Below are 14,793 nucleotides of genomic sequence, written 5' to 3' on the forward strand. Positions count from 1 at the left end.
ACCTAAGATCCCAGCTTCAGCAACTCTGCTGAATACAACAGAACACAATGCCTTGAAAGGGATGTACTGTGGAAGTAGAGTTCTGTGGGTTTTATTTTTGATGCCTTTAATAATAAATAACATTTCTCAACTAATAATAAAGTCATGTTTCCAATAGCCTTCTTTTTTGAACAAAGACTAAGCAATCATTTCAAAGCAGTTAATCTTTCCCAGTCACAAACATTAACTACAACGTAGGAGGCCAACTTACACTAATGAAAATAAAACTCAACTTCTACTTGGGTTATAAAAAAACAAACACAACCAAACCAACAACAGAAAAAACAACCAACTAATAAAGACTGACTAGATTGTGTTTTATCCTGATGGATGTGCAATGCTTTTAGTTATGCCTTTTCTTACTTCACATTTAAAAGCTGTTAACTATATTTTGCAGTCACACATATTTAGAGAGCCTGAAAGCAAGCAGAAAAAAGCTGCATACTTATTTGCATTTCACTAGTCATACCCCACGGTTTTAATGAGATGTCACTTGCTCTGGGTGGATTAAAAGCTCAGCATCAAAAGGAATCTGTCACACAATTCCAGAATCCTATACTCTGCTTGAATATGCAAGACCTTAACATTAGACTAACAGCAATTCAGAAATTTTGATGGAATCAGTATCAAGCACCAAAAACAAAGCAACAAGCTTCTGCAGTTGAACAGAGAATCAGTGAATGAAGTAAGTGCCCAGGAAAACTGGGGACAGACAAATTTCAGCTTCTTGCTAAATTAAAACAGTGGAGTATTTCCCCATTGCAGTTCTTAGACAGCAAGCATCTGTGAAACATGCCATTAACACAATGCTGATGACCCTACCTATTCTCTACACAACTGGAGAAGTCATTCAAAAGGAGAGTCTTATATCAAAATACTATTTCAATTCGCTGATGTAGAACAGGAAAAATCTTAAAGAACCTTAAAACTTAAATTCCAATATTCAATTCAAAATTCTATCCACAAATACTGTTCTCATAAAAAGAACATTTAAAGAACATTTCATTGCAAAATGCACAAGCAAACACTACGACAGCCTGCTTCCAGTGAATCTTATTTCCTTGCAATATTTCAATATTTACTTGATAAATATGAAAAAAATCTTAAAGGGTGTAAATTAATCTTCATTTCTGCAAAGAACACAATTTCTGAGAATGAAATATTTACAAATATTCACAGAAGAATCCCAGCCTCCATGGTTTGATTTACAACAAACATCAATTTAGTGAAAGTCGCTAATCTTTCTCAGAAGATTGTTTAGAAAAAAAGAAAACATTTTGTAGCTGCAACACTATGATTTGAGGTTGCAGTTTGTCCTACAATAGAATTAGCACTATTAAAGTTACATGATATCACTGTTTTGCTGCAGTGCTAAAGGCCAATTCAAAGCATGGCCTGTTGCAATCATGGCTCTTGCTGTGACTCATGAAGAGGTACACTGTACAGTTCAGCTGACACTCACTACTACCATTGTCCATTTTAAATAATACATAAAAAGCAGAGTTTTTATTCTGGAAAACAATTGGCAGAATCGTTTTTTTCTCTGTATTTTAAGTGATATTGAAATTTATTTGTTATCTGTTGGTAGAAGTTGTCAAAATAAAACTAAGACACCTGTTAGCAATAGGATGGCATAGTTTACAAAACATAAAGCAATGCAAAAATAACACGTTTTACAACTCAAATCTTAAAATGTACCTGTTGAAAAATACCAAGTTACAGAAATGGAGAGTAAAAAGTTTGAATGTGAAAAATTGGAGTACTGGTGGAAAGCTCAAATAGAAGAGTTGTTTAAATTCTAGTTCTTACCGGTCTTTAACAATGAACTTATCTTGATCATCAGTTTCCATTTCTTCAGATTCTTCATTCACAGTTTTAATTATACCATTTTCTTTATTTTCATCATTTAGAAATTCATACCGCCCATGTTCTAAGGCTGCTCTCCAAGATTGCCTGTCTGTAACCTGAAGCAAACATACAAATCATATGTTTCCAAAGAACAACAAACTTTTAGTGCCAATTACTGTCTACACTTAATTTTACTGACAGCGTAATTAAAACCACAGCACGCAAGAGTTCTCATCTGAGTTACAGACTTGATGGCACCACTGTGCTCCTTGGTGCTCTACAGTTCAGAAATACCTTAATAGCTCCCAATGTTCCTTGGTAGATCCTGTCTTCAATGTCCAAAAGAAAGTCTCTGAGCCTCATTTCAAGTTGCTTTTCTGCAGATATTTGGGATGCATCGTGGGCATTCTGCATCCTTCCCCGTACTGGAGGAGGAGGTCTAATGTCACTTTGAGGTTTGTCTGCAATAATACCAAATAGCTTGCTGTTAGGGGAGTTGGTTCCTTCAAGAAGCTGGCAGTGGAGGGAGCAGAGGCAGCACAAGGCAGAACAAACTCAATGCACAGGTTCAGAACTCCCCTCCTACAGCAACACTTGTCAATGCCAACATCTCCACACTACTCCAGTCAAACAGCATCCTTGTAAGAGAAGAGCTAAAGACCAGCATCTGTGCATCTCAATACACAGGATGAAAAATTCTTGCCAAAGACAAAAGAATGACTTTTAAATTATCTACTGCTTTTTAAAGCACTCTATCAATAACAACTCTGCTAAAAATACAAGGGAAAAAAACTAGTTATACTTCCAGCATTTCCTGTATTTGTACTATCCTTACTCTGCTGGATAAGCATAATTCATTTCTCCTTTGTGCACAGATCTTTATCAGCATGTTTAAAACATACCTGTGCAACTGTCAAGTCATGGAAACTAAGAGAATAAGTTATAGTTCCTTTTAACAAACTAACTGTAAAAGCAAACAGGTAAGATGCCAGGGGAACAGACTATACTGACTGAAAGCACGTACAGATTCTAAATGAAAGTTCATAAATTTGCATAGGTGGCAAACATCTTTTCAGAGGATTTACCTTAAAATCTCTCAATGCAATGATGAGGAGGAATATGAAAAACTTGGGGGCATTCAACAGAAAGTGCCTCAAAGCTGCTGTTGTAGAAATTCACCTTGTGACTTCCTCAAGACTGAAGTGCACACATCTACACTTTGAAACCCAATACTGTTCTGCATGCACTTCCTCCTCTTGTAGTGAGCATTTGCCAAAGGAGACGACAAAACAAAAAAGAACCTCCCCCCCCCAAAAAAACAAACCTCCACAAAAAAAAAAAACACCATCCCACAGCACTGATGTTAAGCCACCTAACAACCAATGTAGCTAAAACCACTCTTTCATTGTTCCCAAAGGTTTTGGTATGACTCTCAAATATGCTATTTTTTCCCTTGTTCACAATACTCAGGTCAGCAAAGGCTTTTTTCATGCATTATCAAAATGTGAAGTGCATGTCCCACCTACCCAAAAAATCAACCAGAAATAATTGCCTCCTTTTGTGAAGTTTCCATCTCCAGTGTCATATCTCATCTCTCACTACACTGGAAATGGGGATATCAGTTGATCAATGCTACGATTTACCTTTAGCAGATATTAATCTAACCCCAAATTCATCTTTTCCCAATGTTTAAGTAACTAAGCAGACAAAAAAAAAGAAACCACTGCTTTATAGCACACATCATCATAACATCAATTCTCCATAAGCAAAAAATAAAAAACAATACAAACATGTTTTCCATAGAGCAAAACAGTGCTGAAAAACAACTTCTGGTTCTTAGGAATTATTTAAAATTAAATAAAACTTAGAAGTTTCTAAGATATTATATAGCAATTCCAACTGTAGAAGTAAGTTAAGACCAGGACCCCTTCCTTTACCTGGAATATGGAATTTTTCCACAGGAAAACTGCTTAGTTGTTCATATATTCTATTTTTCTCTTGTAAAAGAGTTTCTTTTAAGGCACTCTCCCTATGTCCTCGGGAATTGAGAGCCTCTAGAAGTTGGTCCAGTTGTTCCCGAGAACTGTAAAAGCACCAGCGGTTTGGTTTATATACTGGCCTTGGCACCTCTACAACAACACTGGTGTGTGAATCTTGGTCAACATTGGAGGTAGATTCAGAAGATTTCAAAGACTCTCCAGTTTTACTGAATACCTGAGGTTCATTTGTGCAAGACTGTACACTATTCTGAAAGGAAGAGGTTCGAGGCAACAACATGTCTTCTGTGAGACCAGAATAGTCCTCTTCTATAAACAATCCAGGAACTGAGGGGAAAATCCAGTAGCGTCGGTACAAACGGTCACGACCTAAGGGAGTAATATTTGTGCAGGCTGTTGCATTCTGTATCTTTTCTAATAGTTCTCTCTCTTTCTTTTGTTGCTCCTGTTTTAAAGCTTCCTCATCTTCAGCAGTAAGGGGTTCACTCTTTTCGGAAGTATCCTCTTGTCTTGTAAATTCTTTATATCCATTTTGCCCTCTCCTTCCTAAAAGTTAAAAGGAAGAGTGATAACCATGCCCACAAATTCTTTCTTTAGCTAAAATAAATCAATGTAGCATTTTCTTTTGAAATATCTATTGTTTTTGCAGACCTCTAACAAAAAGAATCAAAACCACATAACAGCCTGTTAGATTAGATCTTTACAAGGTCACTGAGGTATGTTACTTGTAACTGTAATTGTTTGTCAGGCAACAACTTCTTGGTTTTTTTTTGTTATCCAAACACCAAGTACGGAAGATGAGAAGAAATGGAAGATCACACAGATGACAGATCTGTAACAGGCTAGCTAAATGCACTGTTTATGATCTAAATTTTTTTTCTTTTTAAATTTGCATAAATTGATATTTTCTGTAAGTTCATTATGAACAAGAACTTCCCAGTTACATACATATGCATGCATGCCATGTGCACACATCCACATAAACACACGTCAGAGCATTACCTCTCCTTCCTTTTTTGTTTGGTCCCAGCTCTTCTTCATCCTCGGTCACTGTGTCTATTTCTGGCTCTTTACGTTCAGTTTCCTTGCTCTCTGTACTGGTATCAAGGTCCTCTCGTTCCTCCTCCCTGGTATGATAAAATAATGAAAAAAAGGTGACTAGCTGACCAACCATACATTAAAAACTGAATGGAAAGAGGAGAACACACAGTACAACTCTGCATCTTCAACATAAATAGTATTTAATATTAACACTCAAAGTAACTCACTGAGTTGAAACTACAAAGCTTCACGTCTGAATACTAAAACCAGCTCTTTGGTATTCACTCTTCCATTTAAAGAGCACTAAGGTAATCAGACTCTGACTGAAGATATATATACATCTGTATGTTACCTCATACGGCATTTTTTATAAAACATTTATACTTCCCCTCATTCAGCAAACATAATCAAAAATTTAGAAAACCACGTACAGCCACTAGAATATAACATTTATTATTCACCATCCCCCCGGCCCCACAATTATAGCTTCAGAAACATAGCACAAATCTGACTTTGGCTCATGCTCATCTCTTACAAACAGATTTATTTAACTATCTTCCTCAAGCAGGTAAAGATACAGTTTTGCATGCACTTCCTTGGTTTTCTGTTGTGGTTTCCCCTCCCTCCCCCAGAATCGCATGCAGTTGCATACGCATAAATCTCACCACTTGAAATCATACACATTTATTTTCAATAACAGAGTAAAAATCTTAGTTTTATGGAAATCACCTGAGACAGAATAGCATTTAAGAATGCTATTAAATTTGATTCATAAACTGTTATGCAAGATCAGTGTTATTTAGTTCAGATCGAAACAATTATTGGAATTATAAAAACTACAGTGGCCTCTTAAGAAAGCCTTCACAGTACTGAAATCAGTAAGATAAGTAATGTAAAAAATACAAATTAGATTTTTTCAAGTTTCTCATCAATAAAGTTGTCAAGCTTTCAACAGAATGATGAGTACAATTAAAGTTAATTTTATGAAAGCAATTTTGTTTTTTATTCTACAATACTAAGTTGAAATAACATTAATAATACCACATATCATACCCAACAGATACTTCCACAGCAGGATTCCTTTGCTCTTCTTCCTTCAGCTTTTCTTGTTTCTCTTTCATTTTTAACTCTTGCTCTTTCAACCTCTCCTCCTTCCTCTTACGTATCCTAGCAGTAATAAGAACACAGAAAAGCAATGGCAATTAATCTAGTATCTGATCCAGCCACATTGTTTTTCCTTTATAGACATCATCATCTAAAAACAACATTTCCATGGAAAGCACAGTACTAAGCACAACAGTCACTATTCTCCAGGGTCTCATGAACACAGTCTAAAATATAAGCCGTTCCAGTGCTTCTCATATGCCTTTTGCAACTGTGGAATCAGCTTAATTTGTGTCAGTAACATTTAGCTTCCTGTATCCTCGTTCTACCTTGCTGCTGCTGCCTCCCGCTCTTTGCGATGCTGTTCTGCCTTTAATTCTCTGAACTCCTGTTTTGCCTGTCGTAGTACATCAACAGAGTCCTCAATGAAATCTCGAGTGGAGACCAAAGTCAGAAGTTTCCCACAGAGAGCATGAAGAATCTTCATCTTTTCTCCTAATAAAATTCAGACCAACGTTTATATTTCATCATACAACTCATAAACACCTCTCCTCTTTTATAAAGATGCACTGAATTATTTTGACAAAGCCACGTGACAAGCAGTCAGATAACTCTAACGTTTATTGTCTTTCATTACCTGGCAACAAATCATACACTGAGGTACTTGAAAGTTTCTTCAAGAGCCCAGGATTACTTAATCGCAGCTCCATGCAAGCATCATCAGTAGCATCAAACCCTCCTCGTTTCTGGTAGCGGTATTTCGCATTGGCTGATGTTACATCAGCACCTGATGCTAGAATGTGAAGTCTGAGAATCTCAGAAAGCGTGCAGCTATCAAGATCCAAGTTTTTCAAATTGCAGCCTACAGTTAAGAAGAATAAACAGTTATTTTATATAGACGTTTACACACACAAAAATATAAAAAGTATGCTTTAAAAATACAGAGTAAAACAAGAACAGTAACAAAACAAGAAGTGAAACCCACACATACCCTGATGTAACTGGGGCCATGCAGCTGCCAAAGTTGCAACTGCAGACAGTGCAGATTTTGTGGGGTCTGCATCTTCATCCAAAGCTTCTGTTAAATCTTTAAGAAATAAACACTTTATTCTAGTGCAAGTAAAAACTTGTACTGCGGAAGGGAGGAAAGCAAGCCATTGTTTAAAGTTGCAGACAAAGCGAAGAGGCCCGATATTTACAAATCAATCCCAAATCAGAAGTAATATATCTTTAAATGCAACTAAAAGCTAAGGACATGCATCACATGCTACACACTGTTCTCCCTATACACGTAAGCTGCTAAAGCAACTGCAATGCACAAGACATGCACAGTAGCAACATTAAAAGCAGTGGAAACAAATTAGGATACACACTTGAAAGCAAAAATAGACAACAACGTAAGAACACCTGTATTTTGCTTCCTCAAATGAACTGTTAATTCCTATTATCATTTAGATAAGACCACCAAAACAACTAAACATTTTGATGTTGGTTATCACTATTCACTCCACACTTTTAATATGCAATTTAGAGATAACCTGACTGATCTGCACAGATGCCATTACTAAGATATCAACAAGAAACCTACAAGAAGTATCTACACTTAATAAAGAACATCACATGTTAGCAAACTGACCAAGAAAGCCAGGGAACTGAAAAGAGAAACAGCAAAGTTCCCGTTTCTTAGAAAAAAGTTTCCTTAGCACTTAGAGGTATTTCTCCAGAGGGTTGACATCTTTCTTTCCAGCACTGCATGCTCTTTGAATAATTTCACTTAATTCACTGTAATCATTAAGCAATTTCAAAGTCACCAACTGAACCAAGAGTCACAACTCCAAACTAAGACTACATAAAAAGCAAATCCACAGTAGACATGCTTGATTATGTCATTCGAGAACTGCCACCTAGATATTACAAAATTAATCTCTTCATTTTCCATTCTCACCTTATCCCTATGCCACCATTTGAAAAAAGCCCTACACTCTTAGTTTTTCTGCAAAAGAAAACACCATCTCTAGAGAATTTAAGAGAGCTAATATTCAGGCTGACCACTACTAGTTTGGTTAGCCAGAATTACAAAGCTGAGAACATCTAATTCTGTTACAAGAAAGAAGCTGTCTAAATGAGAATTAAAATAATAAAAAATAAAAAATAAAAATAATAAATAATAAATAATAAATAATAGGCTTTACATTGAAGCAGAATAAATACAATGGACAAACTGCCTTGCCCATAACTCTGCCAAACTAGAAATGAACAGCGTATTTTTACAATTGTTAGCCTCATGTAGTGAAATGCTACATGTTACATTGCTATTTCTAATCAACTAAAGAATCTAATCAGTCATCAACTGTTCTATGTTTACCCAATAATGGAACCCCTGATTATATTTCCCTAGCAGTGTTCTCTCTCAGTACCTGTTAAACTCTTTAAAAGATAACTGCTAAAGTCAACTGTAATTATTATGTAGTCCAAATTTTTAACCCTGCATCTAATCTATAACTTCATTCAATTAACAACAACAGCTTCTATTGCTGAAGATGGCATTCCATGTTTTACAGCAAGATATTTTACAGATCAGACATAAGCAAGAAGTACCATATCTTCACAGGGAGTGCTAAAGGAATCATCAAATCAAACAGGAAGTGCTCTTCTATTCCTAACTCTAATGACATCACACTAGCAGGAAGGATGAAAGTTTCTCCTTAATCAAGTTTCTCAGTCCACAAAGAAAGGACACAAAGGGAAACAGCAGTGTGGCTGTCATCCTTCTCAGCAAAGCACTGCATGAAGCCTAAGAACTGGGAGTTGTTTCAGACCTCGGATTCAAAACACAGGAGGTACACACGACAGTTGCATCTTATATTTTCAAGGTTCCTAACTATGACACTTCTTCCTGCCTCCTCATTTACACATTGTTTGAGAGAAGGTCACTAGATAGGGAACAAGCATAACGAAGGAGGAGGATCAGCTCCCTGATTCACAGCAAGGCTTTATAAATAGCCAGACTTATATAAATAAGGGAGAAGCACCTTGCAAGGGCATAAACAGAATACTTTGTGTTACTGAAAAACCTCTGGAAAGCACCCTGCATAGCAACAACAGATCTAAGGCCTATTCTACAGTCTGTTGTACCTACAAGAGCATTCACAGACTACCAGCTTAATCACTGAACAGCCTAAACACAAAACAGAAGCAGTCTACTGAAGATGAAGACACATACAAAATGTCGTTCACTGCCTAAGTTCGAAACAAGTTCTGAGGAACTACATTTTGGAGTTTTCCTGTAGAAATGTGTGCAGTTTCAGCCTTACCGTGAAGCCCAAGGGCACAGTGACAGTGAGCTGCTTTACTGGAATGCTACAGAAACAAAGTAGTATCTGGTAGCTGCAGATACACACTTGTATGACTTGAAGGTGAATGAATATGAAATTCTTCGTTACAGTTGTGGTGGGAAGTCTTACTTTTTAATCTAATTAGGTCCAGATTTTTTTTTTTTTCTAGTTGAAGTCCTTCGAAAAGATTTGGGAAAGCATCTTTTCCTCACCCTCAGGAGAAACAACGAACAGTGCTGAAGGAGAAGGAGAAGGAAAGTAGACAACTTTCCTTCACCTCCTTAACATAAGCAGTGCTGTTAAATGCTCATTATGCTTTGCTGGATACAATCACAGTAACAATAAGCTTGTTTCGTCTGAATTTCCCCCAGCCCCCACCCTCCATGCACAAAGTTTTAAATGCAGATAAAAGTGAAAAAACAAGACCATTTGCATACAATATCCATGCACAGTAAGACAAAGTTAAGCAGAAAATGACACAAATCATGCAGTTTAAAGTTAATTCCAGTGCAATCAGTTTTACAGCAGTAAAATTAAGGATCTGACCTTTGGTCTCAGCATCAGCTATTTGATCTTTGGCCACTTCTTCTTCCTCTTCGGCCATTGCCTGAAAGATGGCAGTCAGGAAGAAAAACAGCAATTCACATAGTGGGCCTTCAGTGTCATTTCCTACAAGAGCTTCCTCTAAAACTTCTGTGAATAAAGTTTAAGAAGCGTCACTTTTGCCACAAAGTTGGAAAACAATTATGTACTGAAGAATTAAAAAAACAAACATTTTTCCTTTAGGTATGATAATCAAGGTACCTTCCTATAATTTACTACAAATATTCCTACAGTAATGCTGTCAGTAAAGCACTGACAAAGCAAGGTTTATTTTACTCTTGCAGTTACATATTAAGAAAGCACAAGGAGACGTTTATAGCAAATAGATTAACAGCTTTTATATTGAAATTGGTTTTTATAAACACTGCAGAAGTTGTTGAGGAGAAAAACTGATAGATGTGCATGTGTAAGCACTGCTATATTGAAGTTGCACAGACAATTCTGTAGCAGTGGTATCACGGTGCATCTAAAATGCTTGGTAGAAGGACACCACAAAATTGAGGCATTTTGCCACGTAAATGACAACTTGCCTAAAGTCACTCCTTCGGGAAATTCATCTTGAAGATCAAAAAGTTCCCCAAAAGCATATAAAAATTCCAAAACCATCAAAGCATCACCAAAGATCTCAGGAGGAAGTCTTGTCTTCACTGGCATTGGAACTGGAAGTTCCTACAATCCAAATGAAAGATGTTAATATTGTGTTTTGTCCCTGCAGAATACGCAGCCGATTAAAAACAGTCTATGATTCTAAGAATCCTATCTGTAGGGCTTTCTGTTGTGGTAAGAGATTGTGTCTACCTTCTGTGAAATACAAACAACAACAACAGCATTTTTGTAACATTTGTAGCTTAAAAAACAAAACAGCACTTAACTTGGTTATACATCTTCTGAGATACCAAATTATTCTACTTCATAAACATCAACACAACTTTTGACTTCATTTTAAAAGAACTCAATTCCACGACAGGTTAAGAAGATTGGGTGTCAAGACATTTCTTTTAAGTCTTTAATTCAAAACTCTTGTGGAATAATACAGTTTTACGGAACTGTCCAGACAAGCAAAAATAATCATATTCTTAAAAAGTTACTCATCACTGCTTGCAAAGACAAGCAAACAAAAACTCAACACATGCATTTAAAAAAACACAGCCATTTAGCACTAGGATATGCAATGTTGTGTCTAATAACTGAGTGTTTGGCATTTGCTTTGTTACATTGGTAGGGTGGTTACAATAGCTGAAGAGGTTTCAAAGGGAATTGATGAAACCATATAACAAGATTGCTCAGCAGACACTAGCAGGAGTTCACAGATGACCATGTCTAACTATGTGACTTTCAAATTAGTATCTTGATGCATGTCTTTAAAGATTTGTCTTCACCTGTTTTTTAGTAGACAGATTCAAACAATCTCCAGAAAGCACTGCTCCTTTCCACAAAAGAGGCAGTTCACAATATGAATGATAACTGTGCTTTAAAAAGAATATAGTACTTCATGTATCTCGAGAACAGTATTTCTCCAGAAGCAGCATTCAGATAGATATTTCTTATTATTCCCTCATCTAAACTTGTCTTTACTCATATTCTTGTCAATTTTTACTGTAATTACGATGCTACTTTCCCAGCTCTCCCCTTGCCTTGTCCAACTTCAACAGCAGATCTGTTTTGCAGCTTTCCTTCATGACAATCCCCTTCACTTTTCTTCAGTTTCTTCTCTTCCTATACACACCTAGGAGTTGCCACTCATCTCCAAGTGCCTATACAGCTCAAACTACAAATACATTTAGTTCTCATATATTCCTCCCAACGAATGCTATCACTTCATTTACTACTCTAGTATATTCTCATTTTTCCTCTTCCCTTCCACCATGCTTCCCAGAAATTCTCAAATAAACCCCATCCTTGTGTTCCCGACAATTTGGCCTCCTTTTGCTATCTGCTGCCAGAATTAATTGTAACAGCACATGTTAATGCTTAATATAAGACAATACTCTGTTATCACAACCACACTATATAATCTTGTTTAGAAAATTACCTTTGAGAGGTAAATTTTTGTTATTTTCTATAGATCTCCAGTAGCATCCAGAAACTGCTGAGTTTAAAACAAGAGCGTGCCTCTAAAACCATTTCTACCTTTTGCATCTAAAAACATGGTTTCTTCATTATGTAAATCTTTTAAGTAACTCAGGCTTACAGCAGGCAAACTCATGTTGCATATGTAACAGAGTCAGGCTTATTCAATACCCTCCACTCAGTAAGATAAGCACTTATAAATACAACTATTCCACAGCAACACTCAGAATAGCCTATGAAATAAGCCTGTGTAGGGTCACCACTGGGACATACATGACTGCAGCTACCTCTGCATTAGGGTCCCCAGGACAGATTCCCTGTGAAATACAAGCTTGTGATATATTCCAAATTCAATCTTACCTTAAGATCATCACACTCCATATCTTCTCTAGGCTTACTCCACTGTTTCAGGTATTCCACATATTTCCTTTTTTCCTCACGCAGCTTCTCTCTTTCCTAAAGAAAGTCAGAATTGTATTAGAGATACAGTCAGATCATTCATTACAGTTTAACTCACAATGGGGAAAAAAAAAATAAAAATCAGAACATATTTCAACAGAATGAAATAATTTATCTTCTTACAGAATGTATTAGCAAAAATGAGAGTGGACTTCAGTAATGCTTTCTTGGATTAGACTTTTTCTTTGTTTTTAAGTGGAGGTTGAAGAAAAAAATTTTAAATAAAAGCATTCATGAAAGTTGCCATAAAAAAGACCATCAAAATAGGTACTGGATATAGCTGTAGTAGAATTTAGTGGTATAAATAATTTCATCCGATGTAAAGTGACAAAGTTTGTTCTGTTTTTTAACCAATTTTCATCCAAAGATAAAATACAAGGATATCTACATTTAGTATCAAGTAAGAACAAAATATACATTTTTGTGAATTAACAATATGAAATACAGAAATATCTAGAAATGCAGTTCCCTACTATGTATTACAAATATCTATTCTCCTAAAGAGCATTTCTAGAAACTAAAAACAGTTAATGGAAAATGACGACACAGATAGCAAACAAACCAAATAAGCTAGATAGCCTGTTCCTATATAAAACACATTCTGCAAATACATTACTTTCTCCTTCTCTATTTTGAGCCTCTCTTTCTCTTCTTTCCTCTTCATCCTTTCCTCTTCCACAATCTTCTTTAGTTCTTCTTTCTTTTTTTCCTTATCTTCTTTCTCTCTTTTTCTGGCTTCTATAGCATTTGCCTTCTCTCGTTTTAATCTAGCTTTTTCAAAAGCTTTATAGGAGGGAAAAAACAGAATTTTTTCTTTCACAAAAAGTTAAATAAAATTAACAGTGTTTAAATAGATTAATCTTTTTTATAATTAACATATGAAAAAGATATTGTCTTCAAGACTGAATTGTTTCTATGCCAACCAGAAATTCAATCACTTGAAAGTTCTTTAGAGAATCAGAGTTTTAGGGCTTACATATTATACATGTTTTTTTTCCAAGGTTGTAAAGTTGCATTTCTCTGCTCTTAATGAGTATACAGACATTTATTACTTTTTTCCCCATCAAAAAAAGATGACAACACCAAATGCACAGAATTATAGCAGCTTAATAAAAGCATGTCACAAGCATACACATAAAATATCTGTTATAGTAAAATCCTTTAAAGAAGTTATCTTTCAATATTTAAAACAATTATCACTGAGAAGTCAATTCATCTGAAATCCAGTTATCAATTCAGTGGTTTTTGTACAAATTTTACTTGTTACACACTTTATGCTGAAAATTAATTGGTAATCAATGTAACTGCTAGATTTCTTTGTAGCTGTATGTAGAGTAACAGCAGGGCACACACTTCCACTTTCAGTGGACAGACAATATCTGTCAACTGCCACACAAATTAACAAATAAAAGCAATCAATGAGATTACGATTTTAATTGAATAAGCAAGAAGGCTAGAATCACAAGTGAATGGCAATGAAAAAACAGACCCTTATTTTTAATACAAAGTCCTTAACAATAGGGGAAAAAAAGTTTTTTTTTTTAATATACGTGTGAAATTCTGAAAAAGGCCTAGATCATTTTCTCAGCTATGTATCACACATGCCAGTCATTAGTCTCATCCAGAAAATAAAAGCAATTACACTTATTATCCACAGCCTTCTGTGCACCAAGAAGGCTGATTCTCCAGTGTTCTTGGAATTTTGCTACCATTTCACATTAAAGTACTATAGCACCTCTTTTTAAGAGTCTTCATGAATGTTACTAATTACCATTCCAATTAAGTATCATTTTCAGGTAAATATGTTTACCTTAATATTAACTGCATTAACAGAGCGCATTTTCAAAATCTAAACTTCTGCAAAAAATGTTCACCACTCTAAAAGACTAATGTAGTTGGACTGCAAGCCTCATATGACTCACAGTTTAGTGAGATAAGTGAATAAAATCAGTAAACATGAATTCTAACCACTCAAGTGACATTCTGGAATTGAATGAACTCTCATTACATTTTTCCCTTGAAATATACAACCCCAAAAACACTAATTATGGCCAGTTCTCAAGCCTGTAAGAACAGGTTCTACTAGTCACAAGATCTCAACTTACCCATGGCCTGCATATCTTCTTTTTGCTTCTGAAATCTTGCCTTTTCCTTTGCTACTTTACTTCTGTTTCCTTGGGTATTCTGCTTAGCAGTAATATTGTCCTCCTGAAAGAGAATTGGGGGGGGGGGGGGGGAGGTTTAAAGAAAGAACATAACATCAGCAGTGAAATAATCTGCAACAGATACTGTCATTT

The 14,793-nt window shown here is 35.8% G+C and overlaps 1 protein-coding gene across 5 annotated transcripts in view; it reads right to left on the reverse strand.

Moving 5' to 3' along the window:
* Positions 1 to 14,793, reverse strand: part of BAZ1A (bromodomain adjacent to zinc finger domain 1A) — a 53,046-nt gene that overhangs the window by 15,377 nt on the left and 22,876 nt on the right. For 3 of the 5 annotated variants that reach the window (XM_031593804.2, XM_031593805.2, XM_031593807.2), the window contains 13 exons: positions 14,602 to 14,704; positions 13,113 to 13,279; positions 12,398 to 12,493; positions 10,498 to 10,636; positions 9,911 to 10,057; positions 7,021 to 7,116; positions 6,667 to 6,891; positions 6,359 to 6,524; positions 5,979 to 6,092; positions 4,887 to 5,011; positions 3,825 to 4,430; positions 2,182 to 2,348; positions 1,849 to 2,003 (listed from right to left, as the gene is read on the reverse strand). In XM_031593804.2, coding sequence (XP_031449664.2) covers positions 1,849 to 2,003; positions 2,182 to 2,348; positions 3,825 to 4,430; positions 4,887 to 5,011; positions 5,979 to 6,092; positions 6,359 to 6,524; positions 6,667 to 6,891; positions 7,021 to 7,116; positions 9,911 to 10,057; positions 10,498 to 10,636; positions 12,398 to 12,493; positions 13,113 to 13,279; positions 14,602 to 14,704 — 2,306 coding nt within the window. The remainder of the gene's footprint in view (positions 1 to 1,848; positions 2,004 to 2,181; positions 2,349 to 3,824; positions 4,431 to 4,886; positions 5,012 to 5,978; positions 6,093 to 6,358; positions 6,525 to 6,666; positions 6,892 to 7,020; positions 7,117 to 9,910; positions 10,058 to 10,497; positions 10,637 to 12,397; positions 12,494 to 13,112; positions 13,280 to 14,601; positions 14,705 to 14,793) is intronic. The other 2 variants (XM_031593808.2, XM_090141316.1) reach the window with 1 other exon arrangement.

The sequence above is a fragment of the Phasianus colchicus genome, chromosome 5 (assembly GCF_987193195.1).
Source record: "Phasianus colchicus chromosome 5, bPhaCol1.hap1.1, whole genome shotgun sequence".
Lineage (NCBI taxonomy): Eukaryota > Metazoa > Chordata > Aves > Galliformes > Phasianidae > Phasianus > Phasianus colchicus.